General features: G+C 48.3%; 1 protein-coding gene across 1 annotated transcript in view; it reads left to right on the forward strand.

The window, feature by feature from the left end:
- Nucleotides 1-3,911: 3,911 nt before the first annotated feature.
- Nucleotides 3,912-14,835, forward strand: part of atxn10 (ataxin 10) — a 49,222-nt gene continuing 38,298 nt past the window's right edge. Inside the window, exons 1-3 of the mRNA XM_061229414.1 lie at nt 3,912-4,055; nt 4,418-4,600; nt 10,268-10,353. Coding sequence (XP_061085398.1) covers nt 3,925-4,055; nt 4,418-4,600; nt 10,268-10,353 — 400 coding nt within the window. The 5' untranslated portion in view covers nt 3,912-3,924. The remainder of the gene's footprint in view (nt 4,056-4,417; nt 4,601-10,267; nt 10,354-14,835) is intronic.

Genomic DNA, 14,835 nt, shown 5'->3' on the forward strand with positions numbered 1-14,835 from the left:
TAGTGTGGTATTTTTATATGTGACTCGGCTGAGTGAGGAATTAAGCCACACATTAAATTAACAGCACACAGTCTTGGCTTGGCCTGCTGTTGTGCCGATCCCGATACACTTGCCGTTAGGCCGCGGATTCAGCGTCACGCAATTCCGCCAACACGTTTTACGTCGAGGCGTCGCAGTAACCTAAATGAGCCAATAACAATGTTTCCCCCTTGCGGGTCACCTCGAAACAACCCACAGATAGAACAATAAACGGCGATTACGGAAAGGAAGCTCGGTTGATTAATTTAGCTGTCCGTCAATCGACGCTGAAACGGACGACTGCGGGCGCGCTTTTTTGTCACACATTGAGCCGGGACGTCTCCGCGTGATCCGCTTGTCAAAAAAACGCGACGGAATCCAAGACATTGCTCATCTTTCCCTGAAAGTAAAGGGGAAACGCTGCCAACTCAACCCAGCAGATGTCTGCAATGACACAAACCGCGGGACGCTAAGTGCTGCGGTGAACAGTCTGAGAACCTAAAGCGAGGGCTTCGTCAGAGACAATGGGTGCAGGGAGCCGTCCTCCGTCACTGCGCTGTTGTTGTTGTGCACGGAGAGGGGCGTGCGGCAGTCGACGGGAACCGCGATTGGAGGGTTTTGCGTCTGACAGCGGAGTCCAAAAAACGGTTCGGGCTGTGGTCGGACATGACAGGGACGGGGACGGGGGGGGGGGGGGAATGACATGTCTTTTAGCTCAGAGACTCGTCCTCTCCTCTCGAATGATTTCAACCGTTTCACTGCCCCGTGGGCATCCAAGAAACATGATGACCCAAACCCTCCCCCTCCCACCATTTTGTTGTTGCTTTCATTAGAAACTGCTGCTGGTGTGCCCAGCGCGCTGGGAGCTGGTAACAGGACACCGTCTTCCAGAAACCCGCAAAAGCCGATGACATCAGCGGGGCTGGCCAGAGCCAAAGAGCAGGGCCTTCGCTGAGCTGCCCAGGCGGGTGGCTGAGTGTGTGTGTGTGTGTGTGTGTGTGTGAGAGTATGTCTGAGAGAGAGAGAGAGAGAGTGTGTGTGTGTGTGTGTGTGTGTGTGTGTGAGAGAGTATGTCTGAGAGAGAGAGAGAGAGTGTGTGTGTGTGTGTGTGTGTGTGTGTGTGTGTGTGTGTGAGTATGTCTGAGAGAGAGAGAGAGTGTGTGTGTGTGTGTGTGTGTGTGAGAGTATGTCTGAGAGAGAGAGTGTGTGTGTGTGAGAGTATGTCAGAGAGAGAGAGAGAGAGTGTGTGTGTGTGTGTGTGTGTGTGTGTGTGAGAGAGATAGTGTGTATGTGTGAGAATGTGTTTGTCTGTGTGTCTGTGAGAAAGTGTGTGTGTGTGTGTATGGGGGGGCAGCATCATGTGTGTGTGTGTGAGAGAGTGTCTGCATGTGTATGCGTTTGTGTGTGTGTACGTGTGTGTGTGTGTGTGTGTGTGTACGTGTGTGTGTGTGTGGGGGAGGGTCTCTCACAGTGGGCACATATGAAAAAAAACAAAAAACGACAACGGACCAGAGCACAACTCCACCTCCCCGTGAGGAGCAGGGCTGTCGGGCCCCGGGCCGGACTTTCTGTGTGGAGTGATGTCACCGAACCTTCCCCTGCTCGGGACGTAGGAGGTGACGGCGGTCCGGCTGGCCCGGCGCTGTGACTGAGGCCCGAGCTCCACCACAGCCCGGGTCTGCAGAGGCACGTGCCACCCGGACACGCGCACACACTCCCGCTTTTTCCTGGCGGCCTCCGCCGGGCCCCACCGCAACACATGTTATAGGATATAAGTGAGTTCTTTTAATAAAAATTTGGGTTATTTCATTTTTATTTCACAGACCACTGTTTCTCATTACCCAGCACACAAAAATGTTGCTTTCAGAGGACAGACGGTTTACTTTCCCCCCCCCCTTTCCTACGGCTGTTTTTCTGGTCTCTTCTTCGACGCGTGAAGATTTCAGGTGGAGAGACGCGGTGCGTTTACCGGGAGACGTCAGGTGGAGAGACACGGTGTGTTTACCGGGAGACGTCCGGTCGAAGCGTATTCACCGGGCTCCCTCCGTCCTGTCGACCGCTCGTTTCTGTATCGGACTCAAACAGAACACTTGCGGTAAATCGCATTAAGTCCCTTTAGTCATACGTCCGTGTAATTTTAGGAATTTCCTGTCGTGTTTTCTCCAATCAAGTCAATTATACGGCGAGGCATGCTGGACAACATTGCCATTACTTCTCGGATCTGAATCATTGACTGATTACTTGACACTATATCCTCCTGAGACCATACTTCTTTTTAATTTATTTAATTTTTTTTATTCATAATCCAACTGTGCAGGTTTCAGCATAAGACCCATACAGGGGGCACAAATGAATAGCCGGTGTTTAAGATCGGTGGATGGTGCTTTCACTGGAGGACACATATTAATGTAGAGCCTGACCAGCCATGAATCCCAGCTGCAGGCTTAAGCACCTTATTCCCGAGCCAGGTTTAGCCACCGGCCGGATGTAAATCAATATGAGAGCCAGTGTCTGAAAATACCTCGGTGCTCATTGTAATTCTGAGGTTTTCTCAGTTCAGGGAGCTCGGAGTTGAGCCTTGCAGCTCGTACAGTAAAGAACCCTCTGGACTTGCTGAACTTGCTTTAAGAAATTAAACGCTAGGCCTGAGGCAGGTGATGACATCGGGTCACCAAATCTGGATGGATCATCACGATTCAAAGTGTCGTGTTCATATTTGCAAAATGTCAGACAAAGGACAAAGGCACGTGAGCAACAGCTGTGTATGAAGGGCACCACTATTTTAAGTATTGGAAAAAGTGCACGCACGTTTGATGTACTTTGTCGACATGAAGTGCACTTCTCTCTCTCTCTCTCTCTCTCTCTGGGAGGAGCAACAGCAGGGGAAAGTTGTGACCGTTACTATAGGCGATCGACGGGACTGATGTGGGGCCAAGCGCAGTGCGACTGCAGAGCCTCCTGTTGGGACGCCTAGCCCGGGGGGGCGATTAGCAAACGAAACACGGGGCGATGACAACACTTCCCCCCTCCACAGGGGCTTGGCACGGCCCCGGTGACATCAGCGACCGGATGACCGCGCAGTTTTAGCTTTCTCCGCCGTGAAAACAACTGGGATTCCGTTGCGCTCGGCGAACCGGTTGTTTTGTCTTCGTCCGTCGCCCCCCCCGGGCCTCCCGCCGCCTCTCCCCCCGTAGGCCGGTCGCGCTGTCTCGCGTGTCCCCACACCTCCGAGTTGTCCGCCGCGGCGGTAACCCGATTCCCGCCAAGATAAGATTCCTCCGCGCGAAGACTGGAAGGCAAGACGTCTGCCTGAGTTTGGGTTTCAATGTCGGGGAAACTGTTAACACACCAGTCTTATGATGTGGGGTGTCAAGGCGCCTAATTGTTGTGAACTTTCATTCCACCTGCCCCCCAGAACTTGGAACCGTAAAAATACATTGTTTTGAGAACCGCGTCAAACTATAAGCACCCATCACTTCCAAGTATTAGTAGTTGAATGGATATCACTGATAACATGAGTGCAACGGTGACACCAGTGAGAATAAATATACTGCCACATATGTACTATTGTTAACCTTTATATGTGATCATATTGCTCCCTGACATTGCAAATATGAACTTGGTTGGGTCATCAACTGAAGTTGGGATGTTCAGCATGACACGTGTTTTGTACACCAGTAGGTGCAGTTTATCTTATTTATTTGAGATTTTATTGTGTAAGGGACGTCGAAAACTCACACTGACCCCCAACGCGCACTGTAGTGTACAGTACGAGTTGGGGATGTGTACTGTAGACGTCTCAGTGAGGCGTATTCAGTGGTCCCGCCCTCTCTGTGACGACGTTCAATAGCAGCTGGGGAAAGAATGGAACGGAAGCAGCACCAGCGAAAAAAAAAAACAACAAACATGGCGGCGCCCTCGGAAAACATGTTGGATTTTGAAACAGAACTGAATGAAATGAGTGGAGCAGCTTTCACTCAGAAGCACTTAGATGTTATCCAAAATCTGACGAAGGAGTTTCGAGATCGGGACTTTAGGTACTATGCGGCTAGGTTGTTTTAAACGACGCAAACGCATTGGAAGCGATAATCTGGCTAGCTAGTTGACAGCTAGCATTAGATGTCTATGATAGTAAATACGATTGGAAATGCCGTCAGGCGAGCTACAGAAAGCACCAAAGGCAGAAATACTAGTGATATTTGTTTTTTTCTGAGTGACCTATTTGCGTTGTTATGCCAATGTCGAACCGATATTATCTTGTGATCATGAAATGCATCCTTTCGAGATTGCTTGCTGAAATAGAAACGGTAGCAGTACGTGCCGACGTGTTTATAAGCACTGAGGGAATTGGTAAACAAATGGGTTATATTTAGCCAGCGCTCTGTGTTTTCTTTTTCAGAGCCAGCGCGGAGAAAACGGTCTTCCAGAATTTGGTACAGGTTTTGACAAAGTTGTCCGAGGAGATTCGTGCGCAGAGCCCTGCGGCAGAGTCGATGCGTCTGCTGCTACAGCTGACGGCAGAATGCTTCCGAAGCCAGAGAAACGCTGCCGTGCAATGTCACCGCAACCAGTGCCTCATGAGGTATAACGACATATGTAGACGTGTGCCTCTCTTTTCAGCCTGTCATGCATGTATGTCGAGGCAAAGGCAGCGTTTCCTGTTACCATGTTTAGGTTACCCTGGTGTAAAAATCCAGCTATTGCCAGCTACCAGCTGTTTGAAAACATAGCTTGAGCTGGTCAACCCACGTTGAGTACGGGGCTGGTGTGAACTGGTCTACCAGCTACCATCTGTTTCAAAACCTAGCTTTATCTGTCTTTTTCAGCTGGAGTACACACCCAAGAATTTATCTCAGGCAACTAAATGGTTGTCTTAAACATTCCTTTAGTAACTTTTAAAATGATTACTCTTGACAACTAATTGCAGAGTGATTGGATACTGAGTGCATTAGTGCCTCACAAATTATTATTACTATTTATTAACACAGTAATGAGCAACATATTTGAAAACCTTTATAGCCAGTGTCCATATAAAGAAAATGCCTGTAATACCTGAGTATTAGTTTTGATTTGGCTGCTAAATTAATCAATTAGAGCAGATAATTTCACATCCAACTCACCTCACCTGGTTACCTGGGTCTTAACAGGGTGCTGTTTCTAAGGTGAAAACAAAAACCAGCAGACCCAGTAGCTCTCCAGGACCAGGTTTGGTGACCTCTGATATATAACATACAAATACAGTTCCACAACATATAAAACACTATATTGGAAATGTGTTGGTGGTAGTCGAATAATAGTCGATTAATTTGGTGGCAGTAGAATAATACGGTCTTATGTTTGGCACTCCGTATCAAAATTGACTCATATTTTCCAAATTATTTAGTCTGTTGTTTCGAAATTGTAGTGCTCTTCCAAGGGACAGTCAAACGTAATTATAATTCTAAGTTTCTAACATTTTACTGTTGACAGCTTTTTCTTCAAAAAAAAGAAAGAATATTTTGAGCATTTTGTTTGTTTCCTTTTGTGGCAGTTGTTTCAAACCACTGGCTCTGCACACGTTGTAATGAATTGTACTGAAAGTGCTTGAAAACGGAGCCTGAAGGCGTTTTTTAAGTCAAGTAGGGGCTTGATTTGTGTACTATAAGAGTTCATTTGGACGGAACATTTTTCAGTCCCTCCCCCCTCCCCCTTTAGCATTGCCGCAGCCTAGTAGTTCTGCATCGAGCTTGTCTTTGTGTATACGTTTCTTTATTTAGCTTTCCAGCGACCGCATAAATCCAGAGGTCGTCCGTCCGGCGATAATAAGCGCCGCGTCTTTGAAGCCGGCAAACACCCCGTGAATAATCGCCGTGTCAAAACAAACATTGGCACACTATGGCTAATAATTATTAATGCTTCAGATTTGCTTTTCAAAAGGGGCGGGGGGGGGGTCGGCCATTTTCTCCATCTTCAATGGTCCCGCGGAGGAAAATCCATCAAGGTGTTTTTTGTTTTTGGGTCCCGCTCTGCACACAAGGGAGTTAATGTTTAACCCCTGGGCTTTACAGCGCTGCCTCGGTCAGGGCGACCGTTTGTACCCAGTGCCACTCCATCACCCTCCTGCACTTGTGTCCCCGGGAATTCCTCTGTCAGCCGGGTCATTTACAATCCTTTACAGTGGCCGCATTCCAGTCCACCTCCCGACAAAAAGAACAAAGGCCCCCCTCCACCTCGAGATCTCCCGGCCTCTGATCACCGGTCCCCAAAAATTCCTCCGTCGATGGAGAGAAAAAATAAATAATTTCACCGAACGCGGAGTTGTTTGTCCACGAGGAAGGGCCCTTTTCATGTCTCTGTGGTGCAGCAGCAGCAGCAGGAGGAGGAGGAGGAAGAAGTTGTTGAAAGCGCGGCGACGTTATTAATCTGTAAAATGTATTTCTTTGTGTGCTCTGTGAATGTGTACCCTTCCCTGGCATTGTACCCCTTCCCTGGACGTGAGGCACTTTTCCGTCTTGACGAGGGGGAGGGAGAAACCCGGGCCAGACTTGAGCTTGTTAGAAGTGTGCTCCGACACGACCACACTCTGGATTCGCTGAAGTGGCTATCCGCACAGCCCCACACAGTATCGTGCAGCTGAGATCATATATGAATTTAATTCTCCCTAAAGTGCTTTAAACCACACCGAGGAACTGAGCACTGGCAGAGACCGTCTGCCACTGCGTTTCCATTATGTTAATGTGCGCTTCGTAACTGCTTATGGTTAGCTGGTTATGAACATTCTGCACATTCTCGTGACATCACTTTTAAACTCCTTTTAATTAAAAACCCACCAGATTAAAAAATCAACAAAAAAAACAGTGTCAACTGCATCGCATCGCAAATGTTTTAAAATAATAGTCGCAAATAAAGGTAGAATTCCGAATCATGTGCCATGGTGGGCTTTCATTCCAACCAATCACTACACTGACTTCACTAATTAGCGCACCTTCAGAGACGTGGGAAATAATGAGTGAAATCAGCTGATTGGTCGGAATGAAGACCTGCATACGCTGGAATGAAGGATGGATTGCTTTTGCCCTGTCAGCATTCCCCCCCCCCTGCACTGTAGGAACAGACACCTCTCCCACAGACCGCCCCTCCTGTTGAGGTGTCTGTAAACCCTATTTGATATGGCTGCCGCGGGCAGTATGTTAAAAGCAGCCTGCCTGTGTCACATAATACTAGCTTTGTGGGCATAAGGAAAGGTAATCTTGTCCCTTTAAGCAGGTACATGATGATTTGTTGGTAGGCTGAGTGTTGCAATGCTGCCCTGCTTCCCTAAAATAAAAGGCGATGACTGATGACACCTACCCCCCCCTTCCTCAACCCATCAGTGCCCTTAACCAGCAACCTTTTCTGCAGGGGCGGGGGTGATTGTTGCCTTGCTCCTGACCCGGAGATCAGTCTGGGTATTTTTAAGGACATTCCAACCTGTTAAATGTTCCTTCGAGGAGCTAGAAGTAGAAGTTACTGTAGGAACTCCCACACTCTCCTTCGAGCACGGAAACATGAGCGCATCCTTTGTTGAAGTATTCTTTCGGTTTGCTTGACGTATACATGATCTACCTGTGGGTCCAACTCTCCACGTCTGCCACGTCTGTAACTGACGTGGCTTTGAACCGACCGAGAATATTCTGTTGGCCTAATTAAAGAATTCTAATTCTAGATTAGGTGGAGCTATGAGCAGGAAAAGGACAGAGGAAAACGTAAAAAGAGGAGCGCATAAGTGATCGGAATGAGCCCCAGACTGTGAGATTGAAAGACGCGTCCAGCGTTCCTCGGTTGTGTTGAAGTAAGAGCTGTGATGTCTTGTTCCCCCGAAGGTCTGGACGGCAGGAAAGGACATTCTTTACGGTTCAGTTCTGACGTGTTGTACGTTCTTCTAAAATTCGGTTCAGGCTTTGATGACATTTTTGCCAGATCAGATACTGTCACCGCTCGCGTCTACCGTCTGAGCGTACGAGCGGACCGCTTCCCGGACCGGCGCGCTAATTAAAGCCTGCCGTTCCATTATAAATTCCTCTGAGAATTTCAAATGCCTCCCAAGTCTACAATTTGTGGAGTCATTAAAAAAATAAAATTAAAAAAAAAACAGTAAAGAGAAACGATAAGAAAAGCACTACGAATTCCTAGAAAGGTCTTGTGAATTGTGCAGTTTTATCATCGGCGTAAAACCTGCGGGAGGAATTTTCATTTTTGGAGGCCGTCTCGGTCCTGAGCGATGGCAACGGAGGGTCGTGGTCAGGCCAGACTCTTTGTCTTTCGAGAGCCTCGTCGCCGGAACCGTGGGTGCGGCCGATCCCTCCGCCGGCTCAGTTAAACCTTGTGTTTGTTTCCTGCGTTTGTTTGTACGCACGGTCGATTATTTTGTTGTTATTGTTGTAATAAAACTCAAGACTTTTTGGTATTTCTCCCCGAATTCCTGAACAGTGACTTCTTCGCGTGGTCTTCAGTGTTGCGGCTCTCTGCCATGGAAAAATTAAGTCTGCACAACCTACTGCACTTCTTTTCTTTTCTTTTTTTTTTTGTCTTTTTCAGACGGAATGAAAAATAGAGCGGCTCTCGCTGATATTCGCCACAATTGAGTGCAGACACCACCCGCCCGAGTGAAAGCCGCTTGGAAGGCCTCCGTCTGAGGAGATCTTCTCAGGATTTAGCCAAGCAAAATAAAATTACGTACAATAAAATCTCAACAAATTGGGATTCGAATGTATATTTATGATAATTTCATTTTGAGGAAGTCTGGGCCCTCTGTCATTTTTCCCCTCTCTGCCGAGTTAAGATTTATTCCCAAAGTCTGCAAATGTGAAGTTTGATTTCTGTCACATGTGGTCTTTTGGATAAGTGCTTCGGTACGGCAGAAACCTAATGCGTTGCAGAGATTTGTGTACGCAAAGACTGGAGTTACCTTGGTTACCTGGTGACCTTTGACCTGCGGAAGAAGGTTTCTGTCTAGCATTCCTTTTCCAGGTCTGCGATTATAAGTTACTTCATTTTACCGCTGGGCACACACATTCTTAAAATACTGAAATCTGTCCTGTACCGTGAACTGATACAAGTGTTTCCCGAGGTTATCCGGAGGATATCTAAGGGAAAATCGATCTTGTTATCGATTCCTTTTCTGGAGAGCAAGGTCAAGTATCCGAAGCATTTTGGGGCTCTCAGTACGAACAGATTTTTTATATTTTTTTATGAAGAGCGTTTAAAAGATTTTTTTCATGCTGTTATTTCAAGTGGGTTTAAGTGGTCTTTGGATTCTGTGAGTAGGTCTATCCTAGTAAACCAGTGTCCAGCATTCAGCTATGTTCAGTTCGGCTGGCTCATTACGAAACGGTTAAAACACGAGGCAACGCAGTTTTAACTGCAAATTGAGTGCATAGTTTAGCACGTGTTTATTCTTGTAAGGATTTGAAACAGGGAAGGAAAATGTTAAAAGTGGCTTTCTAAGCTCCTCTTTAGGGTTACAGCGTTCTCCAATCAAAACGGAAAACCTGTTTGCGTCTTGCCGCAGCGCGAGACAGGAACGGCTGACGGCAGATTCCTTATTATGGTTTCATAAGTGAAAATAGTGTCATTATTTTTGCGAATGCCTGGCTGTGGAGTCGGCTGCTGGCCGCTGACCCTCCCCTCGGTGATGTACCATTGACCTTGGGGCAGCACAGACCACACATCTCCCCAAACCCACCCCACCCCAGCGCAGCCCAGCGCAGCCCAGCCCAGCCCAGGCACGCTTTGCCCCATAAAGAATGCTTGCTGGCCTCTCTGCTGGGGCAATCAGCCTTGCTAGGGTTTGGATACAGCCCTGCCCCCGCCCCCCCTCCCAACAACAAACGTCTTTGCAGCAGAAGAGCTGTCGAAATGAGCTTTTTTGAGTAGCAGTAACGAGGGAATGGAGCACTGTTTCAGTGTTTTTTAAACCATGCATCAGGACCCAATGGGATTTAAGGGTCACAGGAGTGTATGTGGTGGGTCCTGAAATGAGTCTTGTCGTCCAGTGTACTGTACCAGCATTTGTAGTTGACAGGTGCTAAATAATGAAAGTTACGACATTTTTAATTTGCTTCCAGATTCTAAAATGTATTTCTAATGCGGGTTCTGATATTAACATGTTTAAGAGCCTGACCGTTTGGATTGGAGAAAAATAAAACAAAATGCAGATTGCACCTACAAGCCCGGTAGCCCCTTGGTGACCGGTCTGCACCTGTCTGAGTGATGTGCTTTTGTTTCACAGGGATCTGGGGTTCATCCAGGTTTCGCTCGCTATCCTGGAGGTGCTGCCCGGCCTGCAGGTGGAGAACGCGGCCTGCCCAATAGAGGGTGAGTTCGCTGGGCTGTTTGCGGGCCTTTCCCCCCGGGTCGGACGTCAAAAATGGCGACCGCAAAATGGTGGACGGTGTTATTAGTGAACGCGAAAAGTGTCGACTAGTAGCGTTGGGGTGTTTCGAGTGTTGCGAAGTGGTTGCCGTGGCAGCACAAGGGCTGCTGGGAAGGGCCGGCCTCAGTGAGCGCTCCTGTTGAACAACAGTAAAAATATCTGGGCTCGTTTCAGGGGCCCGTATTGAATGTCTTTCGCGTCGGACACCGGATCTGTGGCTCTCCTTCTGCGGTTACCCACAATGCAGACGGACACCAGAGCCCTTCTGAGGTTTCCTGCCCCCTCCCCTTCAGCCCCAGAGAATGCGAGCTGGAATTCCCGAGGGACCAGATTAATTTTTGTTTTTACTGCGATATGTATAATATTGGCCAGCATTAATCCGCCCCGCCCCATGCACACGCACACTCACACCCACACCCACACGGAAACAAACGCACACAAACGCACACAAACAAAGCAAAGGGAAAAATCTTCTGAGAGGCTCTCTACGCTGCCTCGTGTACAGTATACAGGGTGTATTGCTTTGGAGAATGTTCCCCAACACAGTCTGAGAGTCCTGAACAAAACCCGGGGTGTGTGTGTGTCCTGCCCATACCTTTACACATTATCACACCAGACTGGACCAGACAGTGGCGGGGCAGACAAAACCAAACTAACCCCCCTCCCTCAGAAGCGAATAATTTTCAGTGTCATATTGGCTGCAGTAAGGTCATTGTGGGACCAGTACAGGAGGCATTTTGATTACATTACATTACATTACATTGCAGTCATTTGGCAGACGCTCTTATCCAGAGCGACGTACAATAAAGTGCAAATCAGGACCAGGGACAAGCGCGCTGAAAGACCCCGAGAGGGAACTACTGTTCCGAGTCCTAGAGTTAACCACATAGATGATAACTTGAACCCTTGTCGAATAATCGGATAACTATCCAAGTAGCAATACACCCCTGAATACTACAATAATTATCATTAAAATAATTACTTGATGAAGTTATGGTGCCGTTATTCACACCGTACAGTCGTCAAAATCTCAGAGGAGAAGCGTGGCACGGCCTGGCGAGGGAAGCGCGCAGGAGGCAGGCTGAACACGACGGGCTGCGATGCGCAGCGTGCCTAATTACACGGCGGTCACCTAGCGGCTATAAATAGGGCGGGAGACCACACAGTTTGACTGGAACCCACAGGATGAAGCCTTCCTCTCCCTTGAATGGGCCATCGCTGTGTTTTCCGTAATTGTGGAGAGCGAGAGACCTGCCTGTTTGGAGTAGGCCCTTCCACGAGGTGCAAGTCGGCTGGAAAATCGGCGTTTATTTATTCTCCTTCCCTTTTATTTATTTATTTTTTTAAACTCCAGAGGGAATCCCTGTGCTTCTAAGTGGAATATTCCGGTACTTTGCGGATTTCCGCAGTCTCGCTTGTGTGGACTCCGGGGGCGTGCCCCGGGCATATTTAGCCCGGGCCCGTTCTGTGGACAGGCGAGGTCCCGGGGTCGGGTGGTGATCCTGCGGGACTCGCTGTTGCTGTTTCTGTTTCTCGGGGGCCTGTGTGTGTGTGTGTGTGTTACGGCACAAATGACAATCGGTATCAAAATCAACTTTGTTGTCATTGCACCGTAGCACAAGTACCAGGGACGACGACATGGGAGTTGCATCTGTCCCGGGTGTGGAAATATCAGTTGACGTACAGTAATAACAGTGCCATATTATTGTATTGAACGATGACAGTGATATTATCTGCGACCAGTTCTGCTAGATTTGACCTGGCCGCTCTGGCTGGATTATGTGCAGTGATCCTGTCCCCCCCCCGAAAAATTGGAGTTGAGTTTGGTCCCTGTGTGGTGTTGAATGTAGTATTGAGCCACAGGAACTGGGGAACGGGCACCCTGACGGGACAGGGGAGGGCTGCGATCGCAGTTTTACGAGGTGAGAACTGCAGTGCTTCTCCCCCTGCATGGGAAACGGGCCCAGACATCTCTTCTCTGAGAATCTCCCGAGGACAATAAAGAGTGGAGAGAGAAAAGGAACCGTGTCTTCAGGACTCTGTGGCTTTCGGTTCCTGCGTCTGCCAGCCCCAGTTTAGATCCCCCCCCCCCCTCCTTACCCCCACCCCCGACACGTCCAAATTAGCTGTGGTCAGGGTTTCTTCAAATACACAGCAGATCCGCACACATGCCTCTCCCCACCTCACCTCTCTCCGGCTGTACCCAGAGCAACCACACGCCGGGGTCACGCTGTTTTCAAAGAGCCCAGCCAGACCAATAATTTTGCTTTTGTTTCTGTTGTAGCCTCAGCGCTTCAGATATAGAGATGGAGGCAGCGCTGGGAAGGTCACTGTCCTAAAAAAAAAAAAAAAAAGAAAAAAAGAAATGTAAAAAGACAATACCACTTTCAGCAAACAAAATAGCCTGCATGTGTTTTTGCTTGGATGTGCACGTTTGTGTGCCGATATTGTCACCGTTAAACGAAACTGTGCTCAAAAAAACGATACCATGGACAAGACCGCTGACAGCTACTTGCAGTTGAAATGTTCCGCTTGATTGATTGCTTAAATATGATGTTAATGGAAGAAAATTCCTGAGCTGTTTGAAATAGACACGCTGCCTGTCTCCCGTTGGAGACTCGTAGTCATAAATCACCACCCATGAAAATGGCTTAGCTTAGTTTGAAACTGCCACTCATAATATCTTCCCGATATGTTTTAAAATTAGTGTTTTATATCCATTGGTGATATTTTTGATCCGTGTTCTCTTACTTATATCAGTAATGTGTGTCTATTATAAAAATTGTCCTTTGATCCGGAAATCCTTATATGCGTAAAAAGTTTTTGCTCCGTGTTACGTCAGACTTTCAAGGCTTTAGGGTTACTGCTTGGTCCCTTCTGGCCCACGAGCACCGTTAACCACCCCAAATGGGTTTCTACTCCGGGAGGGTGATATCTCCGGGCGATATGGCGTCTTAAAAGCGGTTTGTCTATTATTGTCGCAAAGTCCAGCGTAATGAAATGAACGTGTGTTTACATGGTTTTGCACATAGTCTGTGCTGTGCGTGTCGCTGGCTGAAACCCAGTGTAATTTAGTTCTGCGCATTTGCTGCTGAGCTGTGCTTGTGTTGGGAAAGGTCCCTGGCACACTATGGGTCCGCTCGTCTGACCTTTAACCCCGGCGCACTGGCGACCAGCAGGCGTCTCCGCCGCTGGTTCCTTGTGGAACCTGCCGCTACGGCGATATTCCCAACCCAGTCCCTCAAAGCCCTGTCACGTTTGCACATCTGTCTTTGTGTCATTTTTTATTTTTATTTGTATTTGTATTTGTATTTTTATTTGTATACAAGTCCTCCCAGATATATGCATTTTAACAGGAGAGAGGGAGTGAGAAAGAAAGGGAGAGAGAGAGAGAGAGAGAGAGAGAGAGAGAGAGAGACGGAACTCTTAACCCACAACTTCCTCTGTGCAAACAAACCATTTCCTGGGTAAAGCAGTCCTAAAAATGCATCATAATCCCAAACCTCAGCCTTTTTTTTTTTTTTAAAGGACGTTTCCTCTCATAATATCGCTCTGCGCTCGGGACGCAGTGTTCCCATCTCCCGTCGAGGGGCCGAGCAGACTTGTGACATTTCCCACGAATCCCCTTCCATCTGTCCCACGAGCGGGCGGCCGCAAACCCGCCGGAGTGGCCTTCCACCGCAAGCCCGTAATGATCCACTGCAGCGTGTTTTTCTCCCCGCCGCCCGGGCCTCTGTCCTCCAGAGCACAATAACACCACCGCCTGCCAACCCGGCACTGTCACCGCCACCCTCTCCTCCTCAGGACAGCAGGCTTCTCCCGTCCCGAGGGTTGCCGGTTCACGTGTCCCTGAACAAGACGCCTAACCCCCAAATGCTCCTGACCAGCTGGTCGGTGCCTTGTGTGGCAGCCAGTCGTTGTTGGTGCGTGTGTGAGTGTGTGTGTGAATGGGTGGATGAGAAGCATTGATTGTACAGCGCTTCGGTTAAAAGGCGCTATAATATGAATGCCGAACACTTACATTTACCTTGATATGCACTTTTTTGTCTGTCGCTTCAGATAACAGCCGCTACTAAATAAAATGCTCAGTGTAATGTAATGCTGTTCTCCTGTCTGATGCCTAAATCGTAAATGGTTGGCATGCATATAGCGCCTTTATCCAAAGCGCTGCACAATTGATGTTTCTCATTCACCCATTCATACACACACTCACACACCAGTGGTGATTGGCTGCCATGCAAGGCACCGACCAGCTCGTTGGGAGCATTCGCGGGTTAGGTGTCTTGCTCAGGGACACTTCACCCAGGTCGGGATCGAACTGGCAACCCCTCCGACTGCCAGAAGCCCACTGTTACCGCCTGAGCCAATGTTGCCCCAATAATGTAATGCTGTTCTCCTATCTGACTCATGTGCTGTAACCCTGT

This window comes from Conger conger, chromosome 19, assembly GCF_963514075.1.
Source record: "Conger conger chromosome 19, fConCon1.1, whole genome shotgun sequence".
NCBI classification, from domain to species: Eukaryota; Metazoa; Chordata; class Actinopteri; order Anguilliformes; family Congridae; genus Conger; species Conger conger.